Source organism: Rosa chinensis, chromosome 7 (assembly GCF_002994745.2).
Source record: "Rosa chinensis cultivar Old Blush chromosome 7, RchiOBHm-V2, whole genome shotgun sequence".
NCBI classification, from domain to species: Eukaryota; Viridiplantae; Streptophyta; class Magnoliopsida; order Rosales; family Rosaceae; genus Rosa; species Rosa chinensis.
In genome coordinates, this window is record NC_037094.1 from 37,341,400 (window position 1) to 37,360,033 (window position 18,634).

General features: G+C 36.1%; 1 protein-coding gene and 1 long non-coding RNA gene across 2 annotated transcripts; both read left to right on the forward strand.

Annotated features, from left to right (window-relative positions):
* Nucleotides 1-258: 258 nt before the first annotated feature.
* Nucleotides 259-5,445, forward strand: LOC112180544. The gene is made up of 5 exons (XR_002928350.2): nucleotides 259-868; nucleotides 1,373-1,451; nucleotides 1,785-1,855; nucleotides 2,131-2,235; nucleotides 5,080-5,445. It is a non-coding gene; the product is annotated as an uncharacterized LOC112180544 (long non-coding RNA).
* Nucleotides 5,446-6,674: 1,229 nt separating this feature from the next.
* Nucleotides 6,675-9,055, forward strand: LOC112180301. Its single transcript, XM_024318833.2, has 3 exons — nucleotides 6,675-7,126; nucleotides 7,724-7,876; nucleotides 8,359-9,055. The coding sequence occupies exons 1-3, from the start codon at nucleotides 6,903-6,905 to the stop codon at nucleotides 9,053-9,055; spliced, it is 1,074 nt and encodes a 357-aa protein (XP_024174601.1). The 5' UTR covers nucleotides 6,675-6,902.
* The last annotated feature ends 9,579 nt before the right edge of the window (nucleotides 9,056-18,634 follow it).

Here is an 18,634-nt window from a genome sequence, read left to right on the forward strand (position 1 = left end):
TATACCTATAATTTTCATTCATCTGAAGCCAAGAAGGTAGTCATATTCAGACAACAGTGATAAGAGAAATCTGTTGTCTGAATATAGATGTTGAAATTTTGGAATTCTCCCTCCACAATTACCCTCTCAAAATGGTCAAACCCTAGCTGGTGTTAAAAGAAAGGGAACATTCAGATAACAGATAAATGTTAGTCTGAATATACTGGAGTAAATTTTTTTAATTTTTATCTTTTCTTTTCCCTTTGAAAGCCCTCTGTCTTTAAGCCTGATACTTCATTCATTCGGTCAAACTCTGAGCTTTCTCAAGTCTCGAGCAGTTCACCCCTTCTCCATCACCCCTCATCAAATCTAGGAACTAATGTAGCGTTTGGGTACTCGAATCCAAAAACCCCAACCACATTTTGTTTCTCTTTACTCTCTAGGTCACTCGTTCGTCCAACCCTAGAATCGTATAAAACTAGAGCAGTTGCAGAAGCCATGGACCCAAAAGCTGTGAAATCGGACCTAGTCCTCATCCTCGACTACGGCTCCCAATACACCCACCTCATCCGATCCCTCTCCGTCTTCTACCTCACCAGCCCCCTCAAGCCCATCACCGACCTTAATCCTCCCCGAGAGCCCCACTCCATCCACACCGAGGTTCACCTTCAGCCATCATTTCCTTTGACTTTCCGTCGCAGTGTGCAGTTCTCAAATTGCCGAAGTTATGACAGCCATGGGAGATTGGAGCCAGCCATGTCTGACCAGGAGCACCACATGGAGAGCCATCCACAGCAGCCTAGCCAGAGCCCATCCATGGAGAGAAAAAAATCATGTGGTTTTCGTTAAGGAGATGATCCAGGGACCGATTCTCCTTCAATGAGCTCAGGTTTGCAAACCCCGTATTCAATATGCTCAATTCAGTTCTGATAATTATAAATTTCATTGTTTTTTTACTTTTATTATTTATTAAGTTGATGTTAATGGTTAATTAGGGCTGTCGGGCTATTGAGTTTGCTACATATTTGCTTCGATTGAGTTGATTGTACTGATATGGTGTAGTCAATTTAGATTAGAGAATCTAAATTATGGAGCAGTGTTGATTCCTTTTTGTGTTGTTGATGGTTTTTGAGGACTTAGATTCCTATTGGGACGTGTCAATTCTTTCATATACCGTGGGCATAGTCTATACTCTGTTTGTTCATTCGTGCAAATACGATTGCATAATTACATCTTTGTATTCTAATGATTTTGATATACCGTGGGCATAGTCTATAGATACTTGGAGTAGTTTACTTGCATAATATATGTACTCTAGACTCTAGAAATCATCTGAAATATGGCTCCTGGATAGAGATGAGTTTTGTATTGAAAATGATATTTTCTTGGGCAGGGAACTTATGTTGAAGGAATCAAAGAGGAAGTTGTGCAGTCTCTTGCTCATGCTCTTTGCTTGATAGCAACCGTAGAAGGTATATCTACATCTTTTAGTTTATCTATATATTATTTTGCTTGTTTGTTTTTCACTTTGGTCTGAAAAAAAAAATGAAAAAAAAAAAAAAAAGTTTTCTGGAAGAGTGTGGACTGTGGGTGCTCTTTGTTGCTAGAAGAACTTGTGTTTAAAAAGACAAGAAAATTAGACTTTTCTTGTGTGATGATGAGGGATCTTTTAAGCAAGTACGGTGTGAGAGAGAGACAACTTGAGAGTTTGGGTTTTTTATCAGAGTTCTAAGGTCAATTTCTTTCAATCTAATTTCTTTTCCTTATTTCCTTATTTCCTTTTTATCCGACTCACTGAAATGAAGAGATCAGTTGTGGACAAGAATCTTGGTCCTTTGGTCAAGACTGTCATGACTCGGTGTATTCAATATACAAGGTCAGAGTGGAATCTTACTTCTTATTCCCCTCTTATGTGTTTTTATGTATTTACTACAATTCTCGTGAGTTAGAAGACAAGATGGATATGCTTAAATGCTCTTTTTGGGATTAGTATATTGTTTTGTTGGTTACAAATTGAGGTACTTACTTCCTTTTATTCATTGTTTCAAAGAATGAAGAGATTTTTATTGGCTACTTAATTTTGATCTCTAAATGTTCTACCCGGTTAGCATGTACTGACTTGGTCTCTTTCCTTTTATCTTGTTTCTGTAGATTGTGCCAGCAATAACTGAGCTTCTGGTTGCTCAGTTTATGTGGATGGATTATGATAACCCCTCGAAGACTATATATCTGTACATAAATTCATTTGGAACACAGGTTAGTGTTGGAATTATTAGTAACTGTAATTCAATCTACTTAATGAAGAGTGAGATACAGTTTGAAGGTTGCCTGTATCATATTCATTATTTGATAATGCATAAATGAAAGTGATCCTATGAGAAAGTATATTGAATTTGAGTTTCTATATGTTCAAACATTAGGACCACAGATGCCATGTTTGGTTAAAATCATAATTCTAGTTATTGTGTTTTCTTTTTCTCTGGCTCAATCCATTACTTAACTTTTGCTTTTTCCTCTTCATTTATAATTATAATTAACTTTGATACTCAAGGCAGGCAAAGAACTATGAGACAAACAAGAGGCCATCTAATCCATATCAATCTAGTTGACCCTAAATTAATTATATTACTTGTCTTACCACAATGCTGAGAGAAAGAAACATAAGGTGGCTTTATAACTTGATGAGTTCATGTCTTTAGTATTTGTTGTGGTTGGAGCATCTCGGCTGAGAGTTTTTCCATTACGGTAGCTATGTAAGCGAAACACTTATCATCATCTAGTAAGCAAATTTACTTGAAATTTTTTTCGTTCTTGACTTGTTCCCTTTTAGAAAATAATTGACACAGCTATCAATACTAAAGTACTGTCTGCAAGAATTACCAATTAACAGCTGGAACTTTAAGCTGTTTCTATGGAAGGCAGAGTTGGATAGCTTTCACAATTTTCTCCCAGTTTTACCTTCAGTAGTTCATGTCCATCTCCTAATATTCATTCTTCACAACTACTTGGCATTATTTTTCAGAAAAGATATATCTTTGTTATATTTAGTATTTCTTACACACCTCAGGTTCTGTAATCACAATTTGAGTCGAATGACCATGCCACTGAAAAACATTCTTCCCTACGGTAAAAGTTAAAATGTTTATAGAATTTGCTGTGTAACAACATTTTAATGTATGCCGACTCATGTGGAGAAGTAAGTTTTTTTTTTTTTTTTTTTTTAAATGTAGGGCCATGGGGATCCAAAAAGTCAACTTAGTTTGTGTTTATTGTGAGCTAGAATCTAGGTATAAACATTTCTGCTGGCCCCAATTATATGTCGCCATTATAGCTAGAATCTAGGTATAAATACTTTTGCTAGCCCCATTATGATCAGGCCCTGCTATATATGTTGTATAGCAAACTGATAATCTTGGATTTGCATGAATTGTGTTGTTCTTGTTCCTATCTTTGGTCTGGAGGAGATTCTAGCTGTAATTATTTGAAATCTGTTGGGGTAACATGTGGATTAATTGGTTAGCAGCCAGCAGCCTATAAAACTCTACTTTAACTCTAAGCTTATTTGTAACAAACAATTCTGAAAAATATAGAAACTTTTCTCTTAATTTCTCTCAAATTGTATATTGTTCTTCATAATTCATTAAACTCTTCTTAAAATTCAATGTTGGTATCTATGATGCACGGATACGGCAATTTGGCCTCGTATCCCGTATCGATCCGGGATACGGGTACGATACGGCTTGGATACGCTCGGATACGCTCGGATACGCGGACCCAGATTGGATACGGTTTGGATACGTCAGTATCCTTTGCGGATACGTAGTATGTAAATAAACCGGATACGCCGCTTGGTCATTCACTTCTCTTCTCATCTTCTTCGCAAGTCACAGACTACAGATCAATCAGACTTGTTCTTCTCTTCTCCTCTTCTTCGATTCACCTGGAGCTTGGAGGTTGGAGCTTCAATTAGGCTCGCTTCGTTACGTTCTCCCCTCTCTTCTTCTTACCCATATGAATTTGATTGCTTCTGTGATGGTACAAGTTCTTCGATTGGTTTTAAGGGTGTGATGCTTTCATGGGTTTGATGATAAAAGGATAAGGATGAAAGGATTTATGGGTTTGATTTCTTTGATTCGACCAGAAAGGTCTGATGCTTTGGTTATATGGGTTTGATTGCTTCGATTCGACTAGAAAGGTCTGATGGTTCTGGTTTTTTTTTTTTGATGACAATCTGATGGTTCTGATGGTTTTATGGGTTTGATGCTAAAAGGATAAAGGATATTTTAATACCTTTTTAAAAAATATTAGTTGTTGCCACTCATAGTGATGTTAGGATTCGGAAGAAGATAAGTATAAAATATATATATATATATATATATATATATATATATTATTTAATTGACGTATCCTTCTCGTACCCGTATCCAACTATATTTCAGATTTGCCGTATCCACGTATCCGATCGTATCGTATCCAGATACTCGTACCCGTATCAGTGCTTCTTAGGTTGGTATCATAGCTGAAATAGCTTGTGCTACTGATCATATGGCCATGTTCAGATATTTGTTTCTTCTTACAGTGCTCGATTTAAATTTTCCGCAAGTTTTGATTGAGATTTGGTTCATTTTTTTCATTGCCTCACCTTGATTCTTGATCTTGATCCTTTGCTGCTTTGTGTTTGAGCATTTTGTTGAACACTAGTGCTTGGAAGCTCAACTTGAGCATCATCATAAATCTCCTTAGTTTTTTTATTTGAGTACTAGAATCTGCTTTGTTCATGACTGTAGAAAATTGTAGCGTGTCACTTTCTTGCTTGGAGTGTGTACCCCCAGTAAACTTGATCTGTGAGTTTATGTGAAAATTTGACAGAAATGAAGTGAGAAGCTGGTTTCCACTTTAATTGCTTTATTGTGCATATTTGCTGCATAGCTGTACTGCTGAATCAATTTGCAACATTCTGATCATTTAGAAATTACAGAAATTTAACTAGAATTATGAAAAACAACCAAATCCCCAGTCTCAAGTTTAGATAGATCACATTTTACACTTTTTCTTATACATTCCAATTAATATTAACTTTCATATTTTCTGTTGTTGCAGTGAGACAGAAAAGCAAGCAACATGTACACACATTGATATTGATAAAGGTTCGGGTCGAGTGGGCACATTATGTTGCCCAATTTCAAGAAAGCTAGTGCCTAACTCTTTCATATATATCTGCTTTTGGACATGCATCACCTATATAACCCAGATTAGAAAGCTATAGGGACTAGTTTTTTGCGTTACATGCTCGATACTGTGATGTTTGTGGGTTGTCTTTATCGATCATGTCTTTTGTTTCATGGATGGGTTGTATTGAACTGATGCATAGCAGGTTGTGTTATATATACTGAATGATGAAATGACATTTTCTGGGTTTCCAGATTACCTAATGAACAGTACATAATGATTTTTCAGATTACCAAATGAACAGTAATTGTGTCGTCTGAACTACCATTCAACAACTCACTCAAAGCCAAAAGTGTGTTGTTGGATCAAACGGAAAACAATAGAAATGTGAAAATTCTATTCTTGTTTACCAACTTAGACGACAGAAAATTGTAGTTTTAATTTCACCATGTAGACAGATATATGAGAAATTATGTTGTCCATTTAATTAAACAACAACAGGACTAGGAAAATTCTGTGATCTTAGTAGCTTAATATCAACATAATCATATGGTCTTAATTGATATCAGACGACAAATAATTGTCGATCAATGTTACATACAACCACAAATAATATGTTTCTAATTGATATCAGACGACAAATCATTGTCGTTCAAAGGTACATACAACCACAAATAATATGGTTTTAATTGATATCAGACGACAAATAATTGTCATTCTAATTGATTACAAACAACAAATAAGTTCTCAACACTTAATATTCAGTTCATTCATACCACAGAAATATCATGAATACTGTCTTTGAAATAACTATTAAACAATAGAAGATAAAGATTGCTGATGTCTGTTTATATATAAGGTAACACATTTTTGTCGTCTGAAATCTTCATAACACACACCTGTACACATGAGGAATCAATCAGACAACAGAAGACCAAAAACATGTCTGTCGTCTGAGTGCAATCAGACGACAGAGTTTCTACGTCGTCTGATTGCACAAGAGACGGCAGCGCCTCAGACGACAGAAAATCATGCGATTAACTTTTTGGCATAGTGATGTGGCAAGGAATATTGGAATCCCACAGTGAAATATCATCCTCCCCCATAGTCTCTTATCCCCCCCCCCCCCCCCCAACATAGAGTCCCTTATCAAAACACACGCCTAACAGATGTGCATTTGTTTTTATGTTCGTCTACAAAACACCAAACAAGACCGGCCGATCTGTAATGGACCGATATTATATTGGAATCCCAGCGAAATGTCATCTCCGCCCAATCGAGTCCCTTATCCAAATACAGCCTAAAAAAATGTGCACTTATTTTTAATTGGGTCTCTAAAACATCAAACAAGACCGGGCAATCTGTAATGGACTGATATTTGGATACATCGATGTATCTTTAATTACAGATCGGCTGATATTTGGATACATCGAACATAAAATTAAAGATAATAATATTGGAGGTTCTGTGATATTATTATCTTTAATTTTCTGTTGGGTACATCGAAAGGTTAGGTCATACACTCTTTGCCTTCGAGCTACTACACGGTGATCAAAGATGCTTGCTTCCTATATAAGAGAAGCTCATTTTTGTCTAGAATATGCAAAAGTCTCTTCTCCTAAAACGTCTATCAGCCACCACTCCTAGAACCTGATCCATCTTCCTTGTTGGTTTTTTTTTTTTTTTTTTTGCAGTTTCTTCTTTCCTTCCTTTTGTTCGCTGCTTGCCTTTGTTTTCTCTTTCGGTCGTTTTCAATGGCATCAAGCTCTAAAACAGCCTCTCCGTCATCATCAGCTCGTCAGTGGAAGTATGATGTGTTTTTGAGTTTTAGGGGTCCTGACACTCGCAAGAGTATCACATCCGAAATATATGATCGACCGCAAAACAGGAGAGGAATTAAAACATTCCTGGATGATCAAGATCTCGAGGTAGGGGATGCTATTTCTCCCAGTCTCCTAACAGCAATTGAAGAATCAAGGTTTGCAATTGTGATTCTCTCGCCAAACTATGCTTTTTCTACTTGGTGTTTGGAGGAACTTTGATGTAGGACGAGAATGGACCCAGTTTAGCCGAAAAACCATAAAAGTAAAGAAGCGGCGTAGAATCAAGAAAAGTGATTGGAAAATAGGTAACTCACGCATAATCAGGTTACTAGCCGCTGAAATATTCAAGAAGATTTGGTTTTGGACTTTTCGGGTTTCTCGTGCGAAAAGTCATGTTTTGATTTTGAATCAAATTTGACTAACTTTTTGCCAGAATGTCCGTTTGAGACGCATGATACCTTTCCAGAATGGGAACGACGAGATCTTCAAGACTCACTTTAGTGAGCCCTATCAGATTTAGGCCAAAATGTATCGTCTTAATTATCCGATTCGTAATTTAGTATTTTTTTAGGCTAGTTTTGATTCTTTTTATTTTAGGTTTTCTAGTTTATTTTGGATTTGTTTTGTTTTAATCCATGGGCTTTAGGGTTTCATTGTTAGTCGCCCTAGGGTTTCTTTTCTCATATATAAGCAACCTTAAACGGCTGCATAACTATCTTTTATCATATTATCAATCTTGCTATGTTGTACAGTGGTAGTGCTGCTATTGATATGGAGTGTCCTTCATTGCAACACTTGTATGTGGAAGACTGCCCTCATGTTCCGGCCTCTGCTTATGACTTCGGGAGCAATAACCAAGTCATACTGAATGATCCTCTGCATTACGCATCTCAGCAAGCCACGAAGTACTTTATCTGTCTTTATCTATATCATTTAACTTTTCTTTATTTTTATTTTTTTTAATTACATGGGGTCATGAGCCAAAATAAAAACGAAAAGGATAAATAAACGGTGGAAGCCTTTTTTTTTCCATTATTAAATACTTATTTTTCTTTGTTATCATTTGTAATTATTGATCATTCCTGCTATTTTATTATTTTTATATGGTTAATCAACCAACTGTGGACAATTGATTTGTAGGAAGGAGGGAAAAAAAAAAATTTGTTCGTTATGTTAGCTAACGAAACCAGAATCCAGCCGGAATCAATTATGTTCATTCCATCTTGATTTCTTTAATCTGAATTTGCATCTTAGTTTAGAGTTTAGATTGAGAAGTGTTCTATTAAAATTTGTGAGAGACTTATTAATTTGCTGACTTTGTGAGAGACTTATTAATTTGCTGACAAATTTAATTTTCTCTTTCTTTGATTTCAAATTTGACCGGTAGATTTTGCACACCCCTATCAGCATGGGATACTCTCAAGTCACGTCTCAAGGTCAGGGAAAAGATCTTAACATCGATGGAGCCTGAAATGATGCAGAGGGCGGTTGAATTCACGGGGAAGATGTCTCAAATCATACAGACGAAGCCCGAATTTTTAAAGAAGTTTTTACCTAGTTCGTTAGCGAAGCCTGAATTGTTGGAGATGATGCCTAGACTAATGGAGTTGCTGAATGGAATTTTGATAGAGAAGAATCCTGAATCGATGGAGAATCTTATAGCATTGGCGAATATCACTCTTGATCTTATGAATCATATACCTGCTGAGATTAGTGAGATGATGGATCTGATGACTAAATTGATGGAGGATACGAACTTTATCAAGTCCTTGCCTGGAATCGTGGAGAACATCCCTGGAATCATGAACTTGCCTCGAATCATAGAGGACTTTCCTCGATTGTTTGAGATTTTGCCAATGACTGGATCGGTGGAGAATATGCCTGGAATCATGGAGGACTTTGCTCAATTGATTGAGAATTCACCTCAGATGGTTGAATCATTGAAGGACTTTGCTCAATCGGTTGAGAATTTTCTGAATTTGCCTCAAATGATTGAATGCATAGTGTACTTGAGAACTCTCGACCCAACAGTACTTCGGCTGAACAATAATGTTAAAATCAAACATGGACTTGTCACACGTTAACATATAGTAAATTGATAATTAGCTTAATGTCAAAAGTAGTTCAACATGGACACAAACTGTAAATCAATATTGTAACTTAATGAAAGAGTGTATCTATTCATTAAGGTAAGTAATCCTATTCTTAGTCTGCAAGAAAGACTACAATGAAGTGTTACATTAGGAATCTAATAAGGAAACCTAAACCAACAAGGAATGCTTTAATGGGAAGTTTCTTGAGGTTTAAGTCTCATATATATATATATATATATATACAGATGAATTGGTCCCTGATTACTACCACGTTTTGCATATTGTTCTGTCCATTGAGAAGCAAGTTGGTAAGTAAACAGAAGACCATATTCACTGATCGAGTTAAGCAGCTGCATAAGATGGAATCCATGCCAGTAATTGCTGAAGGTAAGTCTTGATCCTTTTGTGCATATGTTGTGAGCATGTATATGGTTTTTACAATTGGTATCAGAGCATAGGCTCACAAATATGAATTCAGTTTTTGCTTAGCATGAAAATCGTTATAGGGTTTTGCAAAACAAACACAAAAAATAAAAATAAAAACAAAAAAAAAGAGGATTTTTGCTCTACGGGGCAGGTAACTGATCAGGTACCTGACCAAGTACGTAACTGACCAAGTAACTGGTCAGGTACCTGATCAAAGTAAGTTACTTAATCTCTTGAACCAGTCATAGCAAACACAAGAGCCAGGCCCAAAACCCGACCCGAAGCCTTAAGAACAAAGGACCGTTGTTCTACAGCGATCAGTTTCGATCAAGAAGAGGGTATGGGACTGGATTCGGAAGTGTTTGAGGTGTTTTTTCATCTCAGAAGGGATTCAAACCCCGATTGCTGTGAATCAAGATACCAAGAGAATTGTTTTGCTGCATCTGGATAACAAATTCAAGCTTTCGCTGTGATTTTTAGCAGCAATTTGGGGAAAAAGCAAAAACAGGTTTTTCTGTGAAATTGATTTCGATTCATAGCATGATTATTATTTTTTGATTGTGCCCAAGAACCCGAGTTGCATTCCCGGCGTGCGTTAGGCTAGAGTAGATGGTGACCGGATGAAATTTACAATTTCTTGATTGTTCTGTGGTTTCTTAGAATCGAACCAATTTTGGTTATGCTTGAATATGCATGTTGAATTGATTAATGATATGGTATTGTATCTGTGATTGTGTAAAATTGTATGAAGAACAAAAATCTCCAAGAAATTGTTTACACATTGTTAAAGTTGACAGATACAAGAGCTTAATTTTCTTACAAGGATGAATCTGGATAGAATATAAAGTAAAAGAGCTCATATGTTTTGTGGTTTTCTGTTGGCAAAAGTGATTATGGTGCACAAAGCATTCTTCATTGATGTTGGCAGAAAACACTGATCAGGTAACTGACCAAGTAACTGGTCAGGTAACTGACCAAGTAACTGGTCAGGTAACTGATCAAGTACCTGATTGAGTAACAAAACTGAAATTGTGTTTTGTGTTTTAAAACTATGCTTCAGGTTTATCTTCCAAAGAAGTGGTCAAGTATGGTTTGAGAATACAAAACAGTAGTATGCATGCTTGATGAAAATAAATACGGATACTTAGAAATTTTTCTTCTGTCTAAAGATGTGGATAAATTTCTTTGGATAACTTGTTTTCATTGAACATGGCAGATTGATAAAGAACTCCAGGATGTTATGCTTCTGCTCAAAAGTGTTGCTTAACATTAATTTTTGTTATGGACTGACATGAATGCAAGTATGGATTGTTTAGGTTTTCTGTATGTTCTTGTTTTGGTTGCTTAAAGCTTAATAAAACACAGAAGACTTAAAGTTATTTTCTTTACAAATTGAGAACTCACTCGAATTTTGTTTTGCTCCTTAGGTGACCCTTACATGAACTTGAACAGTGTCTTAATGCTAACTGGAACCAACTATAGAGCTGTGCTAGATTCTGTAGAGAACTATATGGGAATGCATGAGAATATAAACTATTGCTTTACTGAGGATAAGCCTGAAGAGTTGGATGAAAAGAGCACCAAGAAAGAAACTGACCTTTACAAGAAGCAGTGGCATAGATCCAATAGAATGGCTAAGAACCTCATTCGTACCTCCATGTCTAAAAATGTCAGGGGAAGTATAGAAGAGCCTCAGCTAGCATCAGATTTTTTGGAACTCATAGGTGCTAAGTTTAAAGAAAGTGAAAAAGCAGAAGCAGCTAGGCTTACCAAGGAGTTTCATGATTTAAAGTATATGGGTTCAGGGGGAGTTAGAGAGCATATTATGAAGATGATCAATATAAATGGCAGACTCAGGGAACTCTTGATGGGGGTTAGGGATGAGCAGGTAGTGCATTATGCACTACATTCCTTGCCTAACAGTTTTAGTCATCTTAGGACCAGTTACAACTCTCAAAAGGGAAACTGGACTCTAGATGAACTTATATCCATCTGTGTGGATAAGGAATCTAGGATCAAGGAAGAAAAGGAACCTGCTACAACCATTAACCTCATTGAGAAGCCTAAAAGGAAAAAGTCCCAGAATAAGCTCAAGCCTACCAAAGCCATAACTAAGAGTTCAACAACTGCAGTGGCCAAGGAAAACATCAAATGCTATAAGAACTGCACTGGCTATTTTCATTCAGGTTCAAGTGCTACTTTTGCAAAAGAGTAGGACACATCAAAAAGGACTGCACTGGCTATAAGAACTGGTTAGCCAAAAAGGGTAAGATTTTTTCTAATACAGTTTTTTTCCTTAGAAATTAATCTTATAAATGTTGAACCACAGTCTTGGTGGATAGATTCAGGCTCACCTATTCATATTACTAATTCCTTGCAGGGATTCATAAGGAGGAGAATCCCAAAAAGTGATGAAGTGAACCTGTGTGTAGGCAATGGCATGAGAGTGGCAGTCAAGGCTATTGGAACCTTAAAGCTCGATTTAGGATTAGGAAAATTGTTAGTTCTGGACAATGTTTTTTATGTACCTTCCATGAGAAGGAATTTGGTTTCAGTTTCTGTTTTAGTAAAATCTGGTTGTAGACTTGTTATGGATAGTAATGGAATTCTTATTTCTAAAAATTCTGTTCAAATTGGTTCAGGTGTTATTATGAATGATTACTTACAGTTAAATTGTTCAATGGCTCAACAAGGAATTTTACTTGTTGAAAATAACACTAACAGTACTAGCACTTTAACAGGTGTTAAAAGAACCAAACTAAATGAAAGGTCTGCATTTTTATGGCATAGAAGACTCGGCCATGTTTCAAAAGAGAGACTGAAAATTTTGGTGAAAAACAACATCCTAAATGAGCTTGATTTTTATGATCTAACAGACTGTGTTGAATGCTTTAAGGGAAAAATAACTAATACTACAAAGAAGACTGCATATAGAAGCCAAAATTTATTAGAACTCATACACACTGATATATGTGGACCATTTAGGCATCAAACTATCTGTCGGAATGTGTATTTTATCACATTCATTGATGACTTTTCTAGATACAGTTATATTTATCTACTTTCAGAAAAGGCACAAGCATTGAAAGCCTTTTAAATCTTTAAGTCTGAGGTAGAAAATCAACTAGAAAAGAAAATCAAAACAGTCAGGTCAGATAGAGGTGGTGAGTTCTATGGAAAGTACATTGAATCCGGCCAACAAAAGGGTGCATTTGCCTTGTTTTTGCAAGACAATGGAATTAAAGCTCAATATACAACACCCTATAACCCACAACAGAATGGTGTTGCAGAGAGAGAATAGGACCCTTTTGAACATGGTTAGATGCATGATGTGTACAACTGGTTTGCCTAAATTTCTGTGGGGTGAAGATTTAAAAACTGCAAATTATATTTGCAACAGGACACCTAGTAAAGCCATATAAAAACTGCTTTTGAGCTTTGGTGTGGCAGGAAACCTAGTCTTCATCACTGCCACATTTGGGGATGCCATGCAGAAGCTAGGATTTATAATCCAAGCTTGAATAAACTTGAACCTAAGACGGTTAGTTACTATTTTATAGGTTATCCAGATAAATCTAAAGGCTATAAATTATATTCTGCTCTTCATTCACCTAGAATTTTTGAAACACATCAAGTAAAGTTTCTAAGTGAAAAAGTTCACAATACAAACCTTGAGGATTTATCCTCAGATTTTGAGGAAATTGTGTCAGATGAGAATATAAGTGTAGCATTACCTTTAGAACAAGAATTGTACATGGTTAAGTAACTGGCCACATAACTGTACCTGGTCAAGTAACTGGCCACGTAACTGGTCAAGTAACTGATCAAGTACCTGAACAAATCCCTAATGAAGAACCTCAAAATCCTCCAGTAGCTCAGCCTAGAAGATCACAGAGAGCAAGAAAACCAACTTATGGGGGGGAAGAGAGTGACTACATTATTTATCTGCAAGAAGCAGAAATTGAAATGGATTGTGCAGAGGACAATGATCCAACTACATTTAATCAGGCCATTGAAAGTAGTGAATCTCATCAATGGCAGCTAGCAATGGAAGCAGAAATTGATTCCATGAGCCAAAATGCAGTTTGGGAATTAGTTGAACCTGACCCCAAACAGAAACCTATAGGTTGTAAATGGGTTTTAAAAACCAAAAGAGATGCAAATGGCAATGTAGAGAGACATAAAGCAAGATTAGTTGCCAAGGGTTTCACACAGAAGGAGGGCATTGACTATACTGAGACTTTTTCTCCAGTTTCTACAAAAGACTCGTTTAGGATAATCATGGCTTTAGTGGCTCATTTTGATATGGAGCTGCACCAGATGGATGTTAAAACAACTTTCTTGAATGGTGAACTAGATGAAGTGATTTATATGAGGCAGCCAGAAGGGTTTGTACAAGCTGGAAGTGAAAACTTAGTGTGCAAGTTAAAAAAATCAATTTATGGCCTTAAACAAGCTTCTAGACAGTGGTACAAGAAATTTGATTAGCAAATTACCAATAACTACAATCTCAGCCCATTTATTACCAATAGCAGGCCTGTTTTTTTCTAATTCCCTTGCGGTACTGTAGCTAAATCCAAATTACCAAAATAACCTCTATAGACTTAATGTACTGGGCTTCAGTATCATTCGGAGGAATTGCAGATTTAATGTACTGAGCTTTAGTATCATTCTGACATACACAACTTGCAGTTCTTTCCAGTTTCTAGAGGCAATTCTAAATGATTAACTGATTGAATTGTTTGTATACACATAAAAGAGCAAACGTTATGTGACCTTGCACCATTTTTTTGTTTGTTTGAAACTCAGTAATAAAATCGATCCATTAACATTAACCAATAAAGAAGACTTCAAAAAGCTTGCATCTCTGTCGATTTACTTTCATCAAAATCCTATCAACTCATAAACACAAATCCATATCTGCAAAAGATCAACATTTTGCTATTAATCTCACTTAACAAAACAAAACGATTCAAAATGATCAAATGTAAATCCTAATCCTAATCCAATCCAACCCATGGTCTTTGCTTGCCTTCAATTATCACATACTTTCGAATACCAGCTCTTGTCAAGGTGAAGAATCTCTCCACCATGGTTCTTCTCATGTTCTTCAATCGGTACATCCTTTTTGTCTTTTGTAGTAGCTTTCCTCTTTGCCATTTGCGATTAATCTGTGTATATGATAAATGCAAATATATGAGTACTGATCCTCAATAGTGTACTAACCCTCAATTTGATTAAAAAACCATTGTAGTTTATAAGAATACAAAAGATCTAATTAAAAGATCCTCACAGTTGCAGCAGATCAATGACCAGAATTTCAAGCAAAAAAAAAGGAAGACTAACAATAGTAATAAGATCAAACATCCATAGAGTCTATAAGTAGACATAATTTCAATGACCCTTCCATAAAGTAAAGCTAACAAATCTGTCCAAAATTGCAAGCTCAACTGAACCGATAATAGATTTGAGTTGAATACCTCATGCAATCAAGCGAATGTACTCATGAAGCTAAACCTATTGATCCTCATATATAAACATCAAATGAGGTTGCAATACACATAGGGTTCTTGACCCTCAATAGCATACTGACCCTCAATACACATGGTTTTCTAAGTTCATTTATACCATTCACAATCTCAAACCTCTTAAATCAACCATCATATACATAAAGGCACATATGTCATCATTGCATATTAGAAACTTAAAGATGTCACTCAAAGAATGATCTTGACATGTTAATGAAGTAATCATTATGGAACATAAACTCGATACAATTCGGCACCATTTTGTATCCAAACATTTTAAGACCCCCTGTCTAAGTAACACCAACTGACTTACAACAACATTCTCCAACAGAGCATGTCAATTATGAAGATCACAAAAAAATAGAATGAATCAGCCTCTCTATTCTACAAAGCTCCAGCAACATCATCATACCAATTCGAAACACTCATAGTTATTCTCCTAACACAAGTTTGAGGACAATAAACAGAGTGTTAGTGAAATCATGAAGCTAAGGCTACTAACCCTCTGAAACTAAAGCTCATACAATTTCTTTTGTACTATTGAGTCACAAAATTCATCATTTTCCATCAGAACAGGCAAATCTCAGAAAGCTACTGACCCTCAGAAACTAAAGTTAATGATCTTTAGAAGGTCCATAAAATCATAGCTTGCACATACTGCAGCATTTTAGTGCTATTGACTCTCAATAATCATAGATTGCACATATTGCAAGCATTTTAATGGTACTGAGTCTCAATAAGCTCATACAATTCATCATCAGTCACATAACATCAAGTTTCCCTGCTTAGCAACTCATCTCAATTGATACTGACCTCGCTCTTCGGTGGATTTGCAGGCTGAGAACAAACCCTAGCTTCATCGCGTTCCTTGCCGGTAGATTTGCAGGCCAAGACCAAAAAATAGGTTCTCCGTCTAGCTTCGCCGCCTAGCTTCACCATCTCGCTTCACCACCTTGCTTCTCCGATCTCATCGATGCCTCGCTTCTTTGCCCAGCTTCACCGCTTCGCTTCTCCGATCTCAATGCGAATCTAGATATTGATCTAGATCTCTTCTCCCCCTCTCTCTCATTTACTATTCAAAATTCCAGTTTGAATGAGAATTTCAAATTCATCGTCTTGATTGATTTTGATCTTGATCTCGACCTCAATCTAGATCTGTTATCTCTCTCTCTCTCTCTTTCTCTCTCCATCTCCATCTCTATCTTTATCCGTCTCGTTATTGATTATATTCCTCTATTAATATGTTTAGGGACATTTTCGTCAGGAAATAGGCCGCACGGGGTTTGGGCCTTGCGCATGGGTCAGAAACAGTACCGCAAGAGAAATATAAAAAACAGGCCTGTTAATGATAAATACTAGACTAAAAGTGCAGTTAGTGGTAATTTGCTAAAATTTGATTATGTGATTTCTACTTTTGGATTTACAGAAAATCTTGTTGATTAGTGTGTTTACTTGAAGACAGTTGGGAACAATTTTATTTTCCTAGTACTCTATGTCGATGATATACTTTTGGCTAGCAGTAACATTAAACTGCTTAAAGACACTAAGAATTTTCTGTCAAAGAATTTTGACATGAAAGACTCAGGAGAAGCATCTTATGTACTAGGTATTGAGATTAAAAGAGATAGGGCACAGAGACTACTTGGTTTGTCTCAACAGAATTATATTACCAAAGTTTTGAAGAGATTTGGTATGGAAAAGTGTGCAGCTGGAGAAGTTCCCATGTCCAAAGGTGACAAGTTAACCAAGAAGTAGGGTCCTAATAGTGATGTTGAAAAGGAAAATATGGAGTCAAAGCCTTATGCTAGACTTGTAGGAAGCCTCATGTATGCACAAGTCTGCACTAGGCCAGACTTGTCTTTTGCAGTAGGGATTTTATCAAGATTTCAATCTAATTCAGGCCATGAGCATTGGGTAGCTGGGAAGAAAGTGTTGAGATACTTGCAGAGAACTAAAAGCCACATGCTAGTTTATAGGCAAGTGGAGGATCTGAAACTCATTGGATTCTCAGACTCGGATTTTGCAGGGAATTATCCAGACTCCAAGAAGTCGACTTGTGGATATGTATTCATGCTTGCAGGAGGTGCTATTGCTTGGAAAACCATGAAGCAAACTCTTGTTTCAACCTCTACTATGCAAGCTGAATTTATTGCAGTATATGAAACTGTGTGTGAAGGACTTTGGATTAGGAATTTTCTCATGTAGACCAAAGTATTGAGTCACATTGTGGTTGGCACACTTGTGATTTATTGTGACAATGAGGCTGCAGTTTTCTTTAGCAAGAACAGTAAAAGGTCAAATAATTCCAAGCATATTGATCTAAAGTATTACAGTGTTAGAGAAAGGGTAAAGCATGGTGAAATAGCTGTTTTGAGTATTGACACAAATTCATAGCTAGCAGATCCTTTCACCAAGGCATTGTCAGTGGCAGCATTCCAGAAGTATACAGCAAGCATTGGAGTTTTAGCTAATTTAGATGCTTAGGTTCAGTAGAGAGTTAGTCCAGTTGGAGCATTTAAAATTCTACGGGTTTTTGAGTTCTTGTATTTTCAGTTGTGATCTTTTGACTTTATTTATCACAACTTATTTGTAATGGTAATTTATTATTATCAGTAAAATTTTGAGGTATTTCCAAATATGTTTTTGCTGCAACTTTGTTGTTTTATTTTGGAAATTATCATCTTGTTTTGAATATCATACTTGTTATCAGATGGCTGAAATCATGTAAAGCATGATGTTAAGGTTCAAGCAATAATTTTAAGCCATCAGTGTTCAGTAAATTTGCTTGAGTTTCTGGTTTAAGAAACATAAAGTAGGACCTGGTATATGCCTTCTTGTTGATACACATTAGCATATATCGTATCACTTCTGGATTAGTTAACATATGTGGATTGCAGGAGCTTATGTTGTGGTTTTGAAACTCTGCGTTTTTGTTAAAATGTATACTGTTTCTTGCTCTGCATAAGTAATTGTGATCTGACCATGTTGGAATGGATTTATGATTCAAATTTGTTGTCTGGCGCGCACTACAGTAAGTTGAGTAGTTTCTAACATTTTCTGGTGCAAATTATCAAGCTTAATATGTGTCAGTCCAAGGGGGAGATTGTTAGAATCAAACATGGACTTGTCACACATTAACATATAGTAAATTGATAATTAGCTTAATGTCAAAAGTAGTTCAACATGGACACAAACTGTAAATCAATATTGTAACTTAATGAAAGAGTGTATCTATTCATTAAGGTAAGTAATCCTATTCTTAGTCTGCAAGAAAGACTACAATGAAGTGTTACATTAGGAATCTAATAAGGAAACCTAAACCAACAAGGAATGCTTTAATGGGAAGTTTCTTGAGGTTTAAGTCTCCTATATATATACAGATGAATTGGTCCCTGATTACTACCACGTTTTGCATATTGTTCTGTCCATTGAGAAGCAAGTTGGTACGTAACAGAAGACCATATTCACTGATCGAGTTAAGCAAGATTAATGCAATTGTTATTTAAAAAAAAAGAAAAAAGATTAATGCAATTTTGGAAAAATTTCAGTCCTTACTTCATAGTAGAGTAGTAGAGATGAAATTTCATTTTTTTGATTTTTAACAAATACGCCGTGT